At 42.5% G+C, this 17,500-nt stretch overlaps 1 protein-coding gene across 1 annotated transcript; it reads left to right on the forward strand.

The window, feature by feature from the left end:
* Window positions 1–8,388: 8,388 nt before the first annotated feature.
* LOC308280931 (E3 ubiquitin/ISG15 ligase TRIM25-like) lies at window positions 8,389–16,178 on the forward strand (the record flags this gene model as incomplete). The annotated part of the gene is made up of 2 exons (XM_080755232.1): window positions 8,389–9,319; window positions 16,111–16,178. The coding sequence occupies 2 exons, from the start codon at window positions 8,389–8,391 to the stop codon at window positions 16,176–16,178; spliced, it is 999 nt and encodes a 332-aa protein (XP_080611358.1).
* Between the last annotated feature and the right edge of the window lie 1,322 nt (window positions 16,179–17,500).

The raw sequence follows: 17,500 nt of genomic DNA on the forward strand, positions 1-17,500 counted from the left end.
GCTGTGTGCTGGAGGCTGCAGCGGTTGCCAGCACTGTTCCTTCACTGTTGATTATAATTATACACTTTTATTGAGATTTATACATTTATTACACTCTTGTTTTCAAACACACTCACTTTGATGTGTGATATTTTGGTTTCCTTATAAGATAGAAGGCTAAAACTTTTTGAGGAGCTGTGGGAGAGTCTAATTTAGCATTACATAATTTAAAAGCACATTGGCGGGATTCACGGGCGTGGCAGGGACGTACAGCGGGATTTTTACGGGATTCACGGCCATCGCAGCAAATGAGTTAAGGACAGGTATTCTGTTGATGAGAAAGGCTTGGAACATTATTGTGATTCCATTCTAGTTAAGTAATGGAACATCGGAGGAAGAAACTTGAACACTGATTAAAATGACTGTCATGTCATGTCATGTCATGTCATGTCATGTCATGATGTCATGTCATGTCATGTCATGGAATGCAATGTCACAACTACTTTCATGTTTATCCTGATGCAACACAACAGTATCATGCTACAAAGAAAATCATTCAAAAAAGAAAAGAATAAAGACAGGGAGAAAGCTGTAAAAACCCGATTAAAGGGTGTACCAAACTTTTCTCAATTGATTCCTATTTATTCTTCCCTGTAGAATACATTTCTTTTTTACATATTTTATTTTTGTTTTTGAACTCAGACAAACACAGAAGAGTACAGTAGAATCCATTTCTGCAAAGTATATTGTTGTATTGCATAATTAATGAGATAATTAGCATATTTGACTAAATCAGAGCCTCTGGGGTCCTGGGTAAGTGAGGGAGACGTTCACCTCTTCATCCAGGACTTTGTGTCAGGTGAGTGGGTTTTACTGTGGGCAGTAGAACCCCTCAGGTGGAGGCTGGTAGCATTCTGGACACTTAGTGGCTTCTGAGACTTCCCAGCACAACACACGCACGCACAAACGCACGCAGGCAGGCAGACAGACAGGCAGGCAATATACTTTGCAGAAATGGATTCTGCAGGAAAAATTACATAAGGAACAACTGAGAAAAGTTTGGTAAACCCTTTTTATAGTTTTTTTTTTCTTTCTGCTCATGTGTCATATTATTTGACACATGGGTGGAAATGACAGGACAAACACTATTAAAATAATTTCTGCTATGTAAATTTTTGTATTGTGCATTTAACCTGGTTAACCAGGTTTTTATGGTAGTGGCGGATTCACACTGCGGTCTTGGGACCGGTCTCGAGGCTACTTGGCAGATGTTTAGACCGGTTTTGACAGTGTGAAGCTTGCGGTTTTCCTTAGAAACGGATAGCCTCGAAACCACCTCAAGAGGTAGTCTCGAGACTGCATTGTGCGACCTCGAGACCGGTGAGCAGCAGTGTGAAGCAACCGTCCTCAAAACCGGTATTGATGTTGAACGTGACCTCATATAATGTCGACGAGTCAGGCGTCGGCACAAATAAACACTGGGTAACAGTTGTCGACATGGCCATGGGATCAGCGACTTCGTCTCACAGAGAGATTGCTTGCTTGTAGGGCTGTCTTCTAAAATTATTTTTTTATATCACCAGTTAGCCTACTACTGCGGTGCGCTGGACTGGTGTCATGTACTTCCAATTGAGAGAAGTAACAATTGGCGAACAGTTATTTATTGTCTCGCACCAGCGCACTGAGCGCAGGGCAGGGTGATAAGTGAGACGGAACGGCCAGAACCACCGCTCCGTTAAAACATTCGGAACACGGGTCTGTAATCATCATGTGTTTAACCCGAGAGGACCCGTACTGTGTGTGTGAGACGTGTGTGTACTTTTTGCTTTTTATGCAAACCGTAAAGCAAGCAATCAATCAATCAATGCGTGTAGTTGTGTGCTGTCACTGCTGTGCTGTTTAGGCTGACCTAGGATCAGATTCAGGTCCGTTATTAGCCGCGAGGCAGCGACATGAAGTATGGCTGTAACTGTGAGATGATAATGCTGCTCTAGGATCAGATTTACAGCGGGGGGGAAAGAGATTGGTGCGTGCGTGCATGCATGCGTGTGCATGATGCGTAGCAGCTATACTCCTGCTGTCGCCCGTCGGGAAAGAAAAGCAGAAAGAGAAAGCACTAGCCTACAAGTTAAACCATGAAAACAAACCGAAAATAACCTATATCCCTGACTTTTGTTTCGATGTTATAGATTCCTTGGCACTGCTATGCCTGCTTGACGTGCCATTAATGCAGGGGCGTACCCAGGAATGAGAGTCAGGGTAGGCGAGATGCCAGCCGAAATGCCAGCGAAGTGCCACCCGAAATGCCAGTACCCCCCCCCCCCCCCCCCCATGAAATTATTAAAAATGATTATTTAAAAATAAATAATAATTATTATTATTTAAAAATAAATAATAATAATAATCACACATTTTAAAATAGTTATAATACAAACAATATTCAAGTAGGCCTATATATTCAATGTAAGGGACAGGTCGAAAATGCCATGACCCCTCCTAAAATCTATGCCTAACCTCAAAGTGAGAAAATAAAATGAAAATTTTGGAATTTGGCTGCCATAAATAAAATTCGAACCAGTGAACCAGCAGGAACATTAGACTGAGAGTCAAATGACGAACTATGGGTTGCATATCTACTGTAAAAAGGCTGAGATATTCGTGTAATGCTTGTCATCCAGGATGGAGAATAAAATGGGAAAATCTTTTAGCATGAGGGAAAGTATATAGGCCTACCCAGTACAGGGAATTACTTGATATAGTCATAGACTACAGAGCAGCGGTGTAAAGTAACTAAGTACTTTTTTACTTAAGTACTATACTTAACTCTCTTACTGCCACAGAATTTAACAAAAAGCTCCATCCACTGCCAGCTAAATTCAAACATCTTTGAAGGCCTACTGGAGAAAATTGGCTTTGACTATAAAGACAACAATTATATGGCAACGAAGAATAGAATGTCTACTTTGCAACAGAAAAAGATTTTGTGTCTTTATCATGTTCTATTCATTAGCTAGAAGCTGCTGAATATGGCCTAAAAAACAGCTCTTTGAGAACATAAAGCTGAGAAAAATGCATTTTTGTGAAGGAAACATTTTCAGGCAGAAATCTCTCTTTATCCTTTACTGTTGGCAGTAAAATCACACAGTAACATCACACCTGTGCTCAGTGGTTGTTAACAAACAAATTCAAAAAAATAAAAACAAGTGCTTTTTACACACTTTTAGTGTGTAAGAGAAGTAAGAGCAGTAGTAAGGAGCAGTGCAGAACATTGACACAGTGACATGAGATTCAGCCTGAATCCTGCTTCTGCTTTCAGGGTTCTTTTTAGGTTGAAGTACAGTACAAATGATTGATGAAAATGAAAATAAAATATAAAACAACATTTTAGACACTAGAACTCAATTGTAATACTGCAAATGGAAAAAGGTTGTGGCCTACCTGCACTTACACAGGCCTCAACCACTACATGTCTACAGAGTGTATGTGTGCGTGTGTGCGTGCGTGCGTGCGTGCGGGTGTGCGTGCGTGCGTGTTTGTGTGTGTGTGTGTGATTCAACCGTCTCAAGCAGGGAAACAGATTCTCCACAGTAGGGTTTCATATTGAAACAGTAACCTGTACCTGAATCACAGAGAATATAAGATTTTATCCCATATTTCACTGGTTTCTGTGGATTGTAGACCTTGAAATTTAGGCGCCCTTTGAATAAAAGTGTACCTATCAATGGAAATATCTTGGTTTGGTTTGTACAGTTCACGGATTTTGGAGATAATCTAGAACTGGGCGTATTTTGAACATCCTGTCACCACTCTTTGCATCTGGACCTGTGTTATCAGTTCCAGGTAGTCCACTGGATCTTGGGACTCTTGGCTCCATTCTGTTTCACTCCAGCCAGGCTCCTCCGGGTCTGCTGAACTCTGCACCCCTACACCTACCACGTACACGAGCCCATGGTTGATCTGTAAATTATACAAATACATAATTACTACGAGTAAGCAGTGTTGTTTTTGACAGCAAATTTTGATTTTGTTTCAGTCGTAGTCTTTTGAATAAAATGTCTTTTAGTTTTAGTCTAGTTTTAGTTGACTGATCATCATAAGATTTTAGGTAACTAAATCTACAGTTGATTTAGTCGACTAAAATCTATTTTGGCAGGCCTTGATGGCATCGTAATGACTGATTTTACACTTGGTTGTGTGCTGAAAATAGCCGATCTACAAGCTCACAACGCGTCTGGTGCTAAGTCTGATTTACAGAAAAAAGGTGTTCTTTACCTATCCTTGTCCTTGGATGACCACGATGTGGCAATGAAGAAGTAGGCTGTGCTGCACTCGACTCTTCTGAAATCACAGTAGTAAAATATAAACTAGTAAACATGATGTGCACAAAATGAAATCAATTATTTACACACCCAGCATGTCTCAGACAGGTCCATGACATTATGATGTAAATGATAAAAGCATTGAACAAACAGATAGCTGTATCTACTCTAAAATGCTATAGAATTATACAAAATGCATCAGTTTTTGTTTTCTCCTTACCTTCAAACGGTATAGACCTAAGAACACAAGGAGTCCCCGGCACCTCTCCATCCGACTCATCATCTAAAGCCAGGAAAATATCAAATAGTTTATATGTAAACAAATCAATTTACAATTTTGACATTAGCAAATATGAGTGACTTACAATAAGTTCATATGTAATACATAAAATGCAGATATAGTAAATAGTTACCATGCATTTACTGTCACAGTGAAATGCCCTTTATACCCTGTATGTATAATATATAAAATGTCACAATGCAACATAGCTCTGTTTACACAAAGCTGTACTCCCTCCAACTGTATATATGTTCCCCATTTTCAACAGTTTTTATTTGTAACACTTGCTTTGGCAATGTAAACGTATGTTTTCTCATGCCAATAAAGCTCCTTTGAATTGAATTGAAAGGCTACATCATCATCATCAGAGATGTAGACTAAAGAAACCTCTCCCTCTCTCACACACACGCATCGTACGCACGCACACACAAACTAAGCCAATAAATCCTAAATTCCCATCAAATAAAAAATCATAGCTGTGCAGTGCACGCGCGTGATAGGAACTCCACGTGTGTCCTGTATAGCGACAAAAACAAACTCATGCACTTGGATCCTAACTCTATGCTTGGATCAAATTGCTGATCCGGTCCGGATACGGAAACAATTCTTGCATGTATGTGTACGTGTAAATAGCCGGATGCAGTAGGCGGGCTCTAGACCGGATCCCACTGGTTTATTCGCAATAGAGATCAATCAGCCTCGGCTTGAGCCTTGAGCCTGCAGGGCTTCATCACGGATGCGGTGGAAAGAACGCCTGAAGCGATTTTATCACACTAGAGGGTCGCGGCCCTGCGATTTTATCACATACAGTATACATGCACTGGATTTACGTCTTACCACTTTGGACTGTAGAATCATGGCATCTGTTCTCCGAGGGGTCTCGCGGAAGCCATTCTTCGTCTGTCTCTTCGCGGTGGCGGCGCGGCGGTGCATCGTCTCTGCTGCTGCGGCGATGTGAGCCCCTGTGCCGGGCGCGGATCCATCCTGCACGGGGGTCGAGCTCCGTCGGGATCGGTTTCCACAATATGAGGCTCTTATCCACTTTTGGACCCCGGTTCTTCGCGACTGGCACCATCTTCATCATCACGACCAACAGCACCAAGAAATGGAATCTTTTTATGTTCAATACCAACGGCTACAGTGATCTTTTTCTCTTCTTCTTCTTCATCATCATCATCATCATCATCATCATCATCATCATCACGACCACCACCACCATTCGCTGGTCCTGGGTCAACAACATGGGTAGGTTGTGTAATCCTAATTCTAACAAAAGTTTGTTTCTATCCGTGGATCTGCTGCTGGCTGCTGCCCCTCGGCCCGGGGGGGTTGGGTCGCGCTTCGGCGGCGGAATGATACCAGCAAGTTGAGGCTGAGTTGGCCAACTACTTGGCCTAATACATCTCAATATTCTAGTACTGCTAAATACTACTACCTACTACAATTACTATACTACTAATACTATAAAACAACTGATTTCCGACAAAATGATCGCTTTTACCAACGTTTCTCTCTCTCTCTCTCTACTAACAGTCCGATGAAAAAACAATATAGTCCCTCAGGCTAACAGCTAGGCAGGCTCAGAGTCGCTCTCTACTGGGCAGGCGGAGCCAGGACAGTCTGTTTACTTTTTTTTTTATGAAGGGTTTCCGGCTGTCCTCAAAACGACACCAACGACCAATTATGCATTCAAAAGTTGTGCAAGGACCGCTTTTATCATAATCCATAAAAAACATCAAACGAACGAACGGCCGTATCGGCACGGAAGTCTCTTGGGGATTGGGGCGAACAGGAACGTTCAAAGCAGTATAAGAGTTAAGTACAGTTTTGTGGTATTTCTACTTTACATGAGTATTTCCAATTTTCAATACTTTCACTTCTACTCCACTACATCTCGGATCCAAATATTGTACTTTTAATCCCCTACATTTATTTGTAAACTTTTGTTACTAGTTACAATTTGAAGATATAAATTATGACATTATAAAACATATAGGCTACATTAACCAATTTAGCCCTATTTTATACCTTGGCTATTTGAAAATAGAAGATCTACAAGCTCACAATGTGTCATGATGGACACGTTGTGAGCTTGTAGATCTGCTATTTTCAAACGTATTGTACTTTAACTTTTGGTACTTTAAGTATATTTCATACTTTTACTCGAGTACATTTTGAATTCCAGCCTATTGCCTGTAAGTATTGATACTTTTACTTAAGTAAAGAATGTAAGTACTTTTTCCACCACTGCAACAGAGAAAACAAAGTTACACACATGTAGACAATGACAATCATGCAGCAAAATCAGTGCCAATGTGCATTTTCCATCATTAAACTCCAGCCCCAGCTCCAGCTGACTGCATGGTGTTGAAAACTACTCGGTCAAATCCAAGCAACACTCTAGTGAATTTCAGAGCAAAAGGCAAGCCGAAATTAATTTACATCTCAATGAAGGACTTGATTAGTTGACAAGTGGTCGCCTTCCCCCGCATACCAGTGAATGGGCAAGGAACGGGTTGAGCAACATTATGTCGGTAAGCTGGGGGGGGGGGGGGGGGGGGGTATTACCGTATTTGTATTGTTAGACAGGATCAAAAATAAATAAAAGGCGAGCGCCTTTTCGCCTTAATGAGCCGTCCGCGCCTGCATTAATGTGAATATTAAGCCACACTGTGGCTTGTGAAAGCGTTTCAATTGTAGGCTACGTTGATTATATATATTAAATAATAAAAATAATAACGTGTGCTACGCTGGACGTCTGAGGTCTGACACAGATACTCGCTCATCATTCTGCACGTTTATTACTGGCTCATCATTCTGCACGTTTCTGCCCCTGGAAAATAGCAGATCTACAAGCTCACAAAGCGTCGCGGATGCGAGGCATTGTGAGCTTGTAGATCAGGGAACGTCGCTCGACCCAAGACCGCAACACTGGTAACCACACTGCGCTGTCGCGCGTCATTGAATTGTTACACCAGCTTTCGTGCCTGAATTTATTGGCGACCACCATCAGCAATGTCGCATAGTTGATGACACTATGTGCATACCGCCACCTATAGGACCGGGCTGTATAGTGCTAGTGATCTCCAGGGAGGCCAGAAGGTCTGCCAATGTGAATGCTGGCCAGCGTGAACCAGCAACCGTTTTCAGAATCAGTTCTAATCAAACGGATTGCAGTGTGAATCCGAGACAAAAGTAAGTGGATCACTTTACCCCCTTGATTTATCTGGTCTGTCTCAGTTTACCCCGATGCTGGGGTAAAGTGAGACACAAGACCACTTTTTTTTTTAAACAATCATCTTTTCACTGCCTTTTGTCTTGAACACATTCTGATAACTTCCATTGTTAGGAAACATCCAAAAAATTACTAGGACATTTGAACATTTGTACCGATTTATCTTTTAGTTCACCTAGAGGGGAGCAAATGTAAAAAGTGTCTCAGTTTACCCCACTCTCCCCTACCAATGTATGTCAAGAAATAAATGTTTATAGGGTTGAAGTTATTTGTAATAATCAAAATCTAGCCAGTCTTTTGAACGGCTCCTTGAAAGGAACGGATCCCAGAGATCCGGCTCACTTCAGAGAGCCATAAATCCCATCTCTACAGCGGAGCTGTGGAGTGAGGGTGGGGGTGGTGTCAGATAACGTTCTGGGTGGAACGGAAATCTTTGGGACAACCCTCTGCTTTTTCAGTCCACAGGTGACAGAGCACGTAGTCCGGAAAGGAAAAGAGACCTTGCTACAACGCGTATGCTGAGGACATTCTACTAAAACTTAACTCAGTCTGTTTGTCAGACAGTCGGCTGTAAAATGGACCAGAATCAGGATCAGTTGTGCTGCTCTATCTGTCTGGATCTACTGAGGGATCCAGTGAGTCTTCCCTGTGGACACAACTACTGCAGTAGGTGTATCGAGGGCTACTGGAATGATCAAAGAGGGAGATTCAGCTGTCCACAGTGCAGAGAGACGTTCAGGCCAAGACCAGTTCTGAAGAAAAACACCATGTTGGCTGAGGTGGTGGAGAGCCTGAAGAAGACAGGCCTCCAAGGTGCTCCTCCTGATCACTGCTATGCTGGACCTGGAGATGTGGCCTGTGATCCCTGCACCGGGAGAAAACAGAGAAAAAAAGATCTGAAGACTTGTCTTCAGTGTCGGGTCTCTTACTGTGACTTTCACCTACAGCCTCACTATCAATCTCCTGCCTTTAAGAAACACGAGTTGGTCAAAGCTTCCGGCGAGCTTCTGCAGAACATCTGCTCCCGTCACGATGAAGTGAAGAAGCTTTTCTGTCGCACTGATCAGCAGTGTGTCTGTTATCTGTGCTCCATGGAAGAACACAAAGGTCACAATATAATCTCAGCTGCAACAGAAAGGACTGAGAGACAGAAAGAGCTTGATATGAGCCATCAGAACATTGAGCAGAGACTCCAGGAGAGAGAGAAAGACGTGAAGACACTTCACCAGGAGGTGGAGTCCATGAACCACCGTGCTGACAGAGCAGTGGAGAACATTGACGCCACCTTTACTGAGCTCATCTCTTCCATTGAGGAAACACGGTCTGAGGTGAGAAATCTGATCAGGAATCAGCAGGAACGTGAAGTGGGCCGTGCTGAAGACTTGAGGAGGCGTGTGGAGCAGGAGGTCACTGAACTGAGGAGGAGACGTGCTGAACTGGAGCAGATCTCACACACAGAGGATCACATCCATTTTCTACAGCGTTTCACCTCCCTGCCAGCCGTCAGTGAATCTATGCAGCCAGTCAGCAGCAATGTTCATCCTCTGAGCTACTTTGGAGATGTGTTTTTGGAGATGATTATTAAAGGCCTGACAGCATGTTTTAATGTCATATATTTTATGTTTGTTATTTTGTATTATCCAGCTATTATATTTTTAGCATTGCTGTCATTTATGTTTAGTTTTGTATTGCTTGTGCTCGACATTGATAAAGATGTTTCGCCTGACGAGCGGGATATTGCTATAGCAGCAGCAGCTGCTGTAGCAGGTTGTATTGGACTTTACGTTTTTATTGTGTGTTGTAAGTCAGGGCCAGCCTGTATTGAATATGCATTTAACATATTTCAGCATGAGGTTGTTACCATGGAGACGACGCTTGCGCAGTACAGGTCGCGGTATCAGTGATGTCAGCTCTCCATTTATACAAGGCCGTTTTCCTTGCAACATAATCACTAAAATATCGTCACTGACGGGCAGAAACCTTGTATCTCCAAGTTTCAAATGTGTGCGTCTTTTGGTAAAGCAATAAGGCCCTGCTTACAAGACTGTCGCACAAAACTAGTGAAAACAGCCAATCTACAAGCACACAACGAGGCGTTGTGTGCTTGTAGATCTGCTGTTTTCGCTAGTTTAGTACATTTTATAGATGATAAATACAAAACGAACGGTTTTGGACATACAAGGTTTCCACCCGACAACGACGATGCTATAAATATAAGGTGCTGGGAGTGAAAACTATAATGTAGGGGTGCCTCGGATTAAAAAAATATATTTATGGGGTGCCCTGAGACAAAAAAGTTTGGGAACCCCTGCATTAAACTCTCAAAGACTCTCCCATAGAGGCTGAGTTTGTCTCAGTCTCAGGCTGGTTAGGTTCGGCACAACCTCTACCCCAACTCACAACACCAGCCTGGATCCAGAGGCCATCCTGCTTGGAAACCATTGGGCCTCCTGAATCTCCCTGCACAAGAAACACAAAACGGATATTTGCTATCACTAGTAAGACGCCTCAGGGCGACATGCGACCTCGCCCTAAGAGGTCGCGCCAATTCTTGGCAATATGGCCAGTGATGTGTATCGGACCAGTTACCCATATATGGAGACCTCTGCATGATAGTCAACAATGTTATGTCAAAACATGCCCATATATGGGCATTCCCAGATGTCGTTAATATTGATGACATTGGGACAGGGATTTCCATATATGGGCATAAAACGTATATTAATTAGTAAAGCCAAGCAGGGCCTTGGCAAGTTAGGGCCTGAGTTTGATGCCTGGGGTTCTCCATGTACCGGTATGGGCCTAAAGGCCCATTCCCACTGGGCCAGATAACAGATATCTGGAGATATTTCTCCAGATATTTTCCATTCAAAATGGATGGTAGATACAGATAAAAAAAAATATCTACCACAGATATTTGCCACAGATACTTTTATCTGTGGCAAAACATTTTTTTTTATCTGTATCTACCATCCACTTTGCATGGAGAAATATCTGGAGAAATATCTCCAGATATCTGTTATCTGGCCCAGTGGGAATGGGCCTTAAGGGGGTACCCTAAAAGGGCATCATCTGGGAATGCCCATACTGTATATGGACATTTTATTTATTTTATATTTTATTAATATATATCCATATACATATATGGACTTAACGTTTTCGGGGAAGGTAGGGTGTAAATCAAAGTAAAGCAGGCTCTTGGGCCAGTTAGTGCCTGGGATTGATGACATCAGAAATCTCCATATATGGGCATAAAATGGATTTTGTTTCTGGGAAGGGAGACCATCTGCCTCTGATGCACATCTAGGAGTTGACCATCCCACTACCATGATCATTTACTAAAACTATCTTCTAAAATCATTCACTCATTTCTGGTGAATGCTTTGCACTAAAGATCAAAAGGTTATGAAGCAAGAGTTTGAGGTTCAGACTAATCTCTGGAAGAAGAGGACCGCCTTACGATTCCCATGCGACATACTGTACACATCAAGCATAGAACACGTTGAACCGCGCGATGCATTGTGAACTTGTAGATCGTTTTTCTTTTTTGGCGGGGCTTAAGTGGTCCCTTTTTTAGCTACCCTCTATATTTTATAAATCCTGAAATGATGCCTCTCTCACTCTAGTCCCTTTTACGTGAGGTATGTTTCCAATCATACGCCTATATTTCGTCGTTGTCGGGCGGAAACCTCGTATCTCCAAGTTTCAAATGTGTACCTTTCGCAAAGTAAAGCCCTGCTTCATCATACAAGGCCGTCGCACAAGCGTAGTGAAAACAGCCGATCTATAAGCACACAACGCCTCGTGGTGCGAGGCGTGGTGTGCTTGTAGATCGGCTGTTTTCACTAGTTTAAATCATTTTTAAAATGATAAATGCAAAAAGAACGGTTTTGGACATACAAGGTTTTCACACGACAACGACAATTTACTAGCCAACTGTAAGAAAATAGCAATTTGTATTAGGGGGCAGGGGCAGACAGAGATGCAGTTCATTGTTAAGTGTTCCCTGCTATTCTACACAATCCCATGACTGTTTCCTGTTCCGTTCGTTGCTGTGTGGTAAACATACCATCACCAGCCACCTGGTTTAGGTTTTGGCACTGAATGCTCCAATCTCTCTGAGACAGCAGTGGTTCAGGGCGGTCCTTGAGGGTAACCGGTAACTTCACCAAAAATCCAACTCGCCAAATTAACCTTAACCTCGGTAACCCTAACTAAATTCGGACTAATGAACCTTCGGACTAATGAATGATAGGTATTTTGTTATGGTTCATATCATCTTTTTATCAATACATATTGATGACCACCTGAAGTTTAAGGCATAGTGACTGTGTCATAAAATGTCATGTTACAGTACACACACAAGGTCTCCGTCTGGTAGAAATCAGACCTTATCAACTGCCTGGAGCCAGTACCTAAAACAATGAGAATTGTTTTGGTATTCTAAGGCTCGGCCTGGGACATTTGGTGTCGTCTAGACACCAGCAAGGACACCTCTCCCCCCAGGAACCCTGTATATGGACTCTTAGTCTTGTGATTTGTGGACAAGAAACATATCCTATTAACTGTTGAAACGTCATCCATTGACTGATGAAATGACCATACTTATACTCATGTCAAAACATAATTTGTCAGAAAGAGCACGAACCATTGATTATTCTGTTGTACCTTTGTCTTGAATCCTCTCTCTCCATAGTAAACATTCCATTCTCACTCTGATCACTCTCCTGTCTTATTTCTGTGTGATGGATTGTTGTATCTCATATGGGAATAAGAAGGTGTTGTTGTTTACAAATAATATTTCAATCAATGAACCTTCTGAAAATTATGTAATTTGCTATGAGTTCCACTATTCTATCATGGCATGCTATGTACATCCATTTGTACTGCACGCACGCACGATCACTTTCGGAAACAACAAGACAAGATCGGAAACTCAATATAAAATGCTCCAATTGTATTCAACAATGTAGGCTATGACGCTTTGACCTTGCAGTCTTTTTCAAGTATGAACAAGAAACAGGACCGTGCATCTTTATACAGGTACAGTTACACGTGCAGATCACAATCAAAGGACAGGAAGAGAGCATCACGATAATGATGTAGTACGGTACGTATCGATAACAATGATGTCATGATTTCCCTGCAACAGCCTAGAAGATAGATGTTAGAAGACGGGAGGAATTTGAGAAAAGTTTCCTTCTCAAAGACAAGCCCCAATTAAAGCTACATGATCAAACGTGTAAATGAAATGGTATATTGGCCGATGTGTGTAGTAGAGTATGTCAATAAAATAGAACTAGTACCGTATTTTCCGGACTATAAGGCGCACTTTAAAAGCCTTTAATTTTCTCAAAAAACTACAGTGCGCCTTATAGTCCAGTGCGCCTTATATATGGATCATTCATTGACATTGACATTCCCTTTAGCACAGCTCCATCTGTTGGATGCATAACGCACCGGTAGCGTCTATTATGTGCGCCTTATAGTCAGGTGCGCCTTATATATGAAAACAGTTTGAAAATAGACCATTCATTTACAGTGCGCCTTATAGTCAGGTGCGCCTTATAGTCCAGAAAATACTGTACATCTGTATGGTAGAATATGTTATAATACCCCCCTTCCCACATCATTCACCCAAACCCCCTCCCTTCACAGCTTCTAGCCCCCAACTCCCCCATCTCCATACCTTCAATTTAAGCATTTAGCAGACGCTCTAAAGGCCTTTGCACACAGGACCGTTGCGTTTTTTTCCCGTTTGCTGCATGACTAAAACACATTGGATTTGGTGTACAAGGCTGTGCAGGATCCGAAAAGGAGTCATAAAAGGAGTCAATGAGTTTTTACCGCATGCGACAAGACGCACAAATCAAACTGGGTTAGATCGGAAAGAACACGCATGCCAAATTCCGAGCCGATGTGCATGAGGTCATAGAGAATCATTGTTTTCTTTAAAAAAATGAAATCGTCAGTTTTTTTCTGCGTGTAAAGCCCATTAATCCAGAGCGACTTAAAATAATGAAGGTAATAAATCAGTATACAGTACATCAACATCAATATATCAAATGGAAAGAAATAGTAGGCTAATCTAAGAAAGCACCTATTCAGTAAAAACTTAATTCAAAATAATCTTACCTTACATTACATTACCTGCCACTCCTATAACCCCCTACCCCCCATACCCCCGACCACCACCTCATACCCTCATACTCCCCCAGCTCCATAAACCCCCTAACCACCACCCCATGTACAGTACCCCCAACTGACACCCCTCAACACCCATCCCACCCTCATATTCCCAACTGTCTTTTTCTCACATTTGTAATGTTTTGTAATGTAGTGATAGATAATTGTACTATTTTGATTTGTGTGCCTGAAGAGTATTATAGAATTGTCTCCCATATAAAAATGTATTTCAGCGTATCAAATGTGTATGAATATAACCAAATTGTCCTTCACCTACATGTGTGTGTTATCGCAAAGCAACCAGCTGGAGATGATCAATGTCAGGCACGTGCACACATAGAGATCAAAGGGGGCTTGAGCCCCTGCCCTTTTATCCATCTGTAAAAAGTGCCCTCTCCAGACCATGAATGCAGTTTTCACTATGGTGAAAGAAAGGCAAATGCCCTATTTCCATGCCATACCTGAAGGCAGCATTCAAGAGAATTTCCTCGTTCAAACTCTCCTGAACTTGAATGCAGCATCTTATGTTGAAAGAATTGCCCTCTCTGTGTAGAAATCCATGCCGTTACGCCACATCTCCATGTATTGACTTTATTATGTTTAGTTCAGGGTGGTATCAATGAAGCAACGAAAATAGCCGACCTCCAAGCTCACAACACGTTGCCTAGTGTGCGTGCATGACACAATGTGCGTGCATGACATTAAAGACTCTGGAATAGAGATTTTGACTAGATCTCATTCTTTTAGTGTGCCGACCTGATCGGCTTTCCGAAGTCCTACTTCTTTTCAGGGAACACTGGAAATCTCTGTTGGAACTGTTACGCCTGCAACCCGATTCCATCCAGATAAGCGGTCGAAGATGGATGGATGGATATACATATGTATGGCGGAGTATGTTATTTGCGAATGTAGGTCGCTATATAGTATGAAAACCTCCAGCTCATGTCTGTCAGTCTGTCTGTCTGTCTGTCTGTCCGTCACTCTTCTGACATCACAATGACACCTCATCCCAGCTCAGCATAAGAATATAGCTGATCTGTTCTGACAACACAATGATGTTGCAAATGAATTCCGTCCTTGTCCCTTTTAAGCCCATATATGGAGATCCCTGTCAGGTCGCAGTTACTATCAAAACCCCCACCAGCTGTCAGTCTGTCTGCCAGTCAGTCTGTCTGTCCGTCACACGTCACATCACACTTTTACCCCTACTCATATCGCCACCGTTGCCCCTATCCTTGCCAAACTTTGCACACACACTCCTTGGATGGCAAATAACAACCTCCGCTCCTGATTCCTCACATGACCCTCTTCTAGCGAGTCTTACTGGTCAATATTAAGCTCATGTGCATCACAAAATGTGTGACACCTCATCCCAGGCAGCGTGACACCGCCACCCCCATGTAGCCCCCAACTGAAAACAACACCTCATATTCCCAACTTACTTTTTCTCACATTTGTAAAGTTTTATTTAAAAGAAAAGTAGTGATAGATCTAGAGTTTGTGCTATTTGGCCTGAAGAGTATTATAGAATTGTCTCTCGTATAAAAATGTATTTTAGCTTATCAAATTTGTATGTAGACAATACACATAGACATCAAAGGGGGCTTGAGCCCCTGCCCTTTTATCCGTCTGTAAAAAGTGCCCTTTCCAGACCATGAATGCAGTTTTTATTATGGTGAAAGAAATGCAAATGCCATACCTGCAGGCAGCATTCAAGAGAATTGCCTTGTTCAAACTCTCCTGAACTTGAATGCAGCATCTTATGTTGCAAGAATTGCCCTCTCTATGTAGAAATCCATGCCGTTACGCCACATGCAGTAATGACTTGATTCTGCTTAGTTCAGTGTGGTTTCAAACACTGAAAATAGCTGACCTCAAAACTCACAACGCGTTGCAGCATGACACGTTGTGAGCTTGGAGGTCTGCTATTTTTTATATTTTCACCTAAAGGCCCTTTTAGGAATTTCAGTCCCTGCCTCCCTAACATTCTCTGCAATTTCACCACATTATCTGGTGTCTTATGACACGCAGCTGGAGATGTCCTTGGTCCCCACACAACATGGTTCCTACGTACCCAAATGTGTGATTATACAATGTTTTGTGTTCTATAGCTGACGTGGACTTTGTGATGGTCTGGCTCCAGCACCACCACAAAAAAGGGGAGACGACACAGAGGTAAATGCCAAAAAAGGTGTGTTTTTATTTACAAAATTAATTAATAATAGAATAAAGCACGAATTAAAGTTTCCAAATCATAACGGCAGGGAAACATGCTGCCCATCTTGAACTAAGCCTAACTAAACCAACATAAACGAAAAGAACAGCTGCTCTCTGAGGTCCAGCCACTCCAATGGCCTGGAGAGGACTGAGGGGAGAAAGAACTTTGTTAGTCAGGGCTTTTATAGTGAGGAGACACTTGCCAGGTGTTCCCTCTTCTCCTGATCAGCTCTAGCTCCACCCTCCAACCAGCACTGCAACAGTATTGTTAAAGGCACAGACCCGCTCATTCCTATAAGGCCCTAGGGGCCGTCACACTCCCCCCCTTCAAGACAGGGTCCCATATAATAGGGAACCCTGGCCCAAATCGTGCCACCAATAAATACAGTAGATAAACATACTATAAACGTGCATAGAATAAGTAAACATGGGCCCCACTAAAACTAACCCCCCCAGCTCAATTCTCCATTCAGTTTCTGCCCCACCCTCTCAGCAACTGGTACCTTGGAGCCTTTAAGAGAGGTTAAAGCATAGGCAAAACAGATCATGAACACAGAGTTAATTTAAGTTAATTTAAGGGCACTAAGAAAATAATGAGCATCCACATGGCACATTATGCTCTTTCCAATGACTTTTCCCATGTTTTTCCTTCCTGTGTGCATTACAAATGCAGACAGGATGAGAAGAACTCAGTGCAATGTGCGACTGTGACACACAAGCACAAGATCTCTCAAAACTGTTATCGCGTTTGCGTCTATCACGCTCTGAAAACGCAATACCACAACTTGGGACGAAAACATCATGTACAGGAACACGGGCACACAAATTAGACTTTTTAACCTTTGCTTCAGGCCGAGACCTTTCCAAACTAGGAAACAGAGCAGGCACTTTTACGGACTGATTCTGTTTTCCAGCTCTTTGGCAAGTAGGACAATTTTTTATGTACTCTGCCACGCTTCTTTTCACCCGGGGCCAAAATAACTTTTCCAAAACCCGATTGTAGGTTCTACGCACACCCATATGCCCCGACTCATAGTGAGCAATGCGCAAAATGACCTCTTGGAATTTGGAAGGAATGACCACTTGGAAAACTGGGTCTCCAATGAACCCTTGGCCCACACTTGCGCAGCAGCACTCCATTCTCCATGAAGTAGCCCTGGGCAAGATTTTTCACCTCACTTTTGGGGAGAACGAGATTGAACAGCACTTTCAGTGTGGGATCGGCTTTCTGCTCCCGCACCAACTCAGACTGCGAAATGGACCTAGGAAGATTGCACAGATAGT

Source organism: Nannobrachium achirus, assembly GCF_963921795.1.
Source record: "Nannobrachium achirus genome assembly, contig: SCAFFOLD_200, whole genome shotgun sequence".
NCBI classification, from domain to species: Eukaryota; Metazoa; Chordata; class Actinopteri; order Myctophiformes; family Myctophidae; genus Nannobrachium; species Nannobrachium achirus.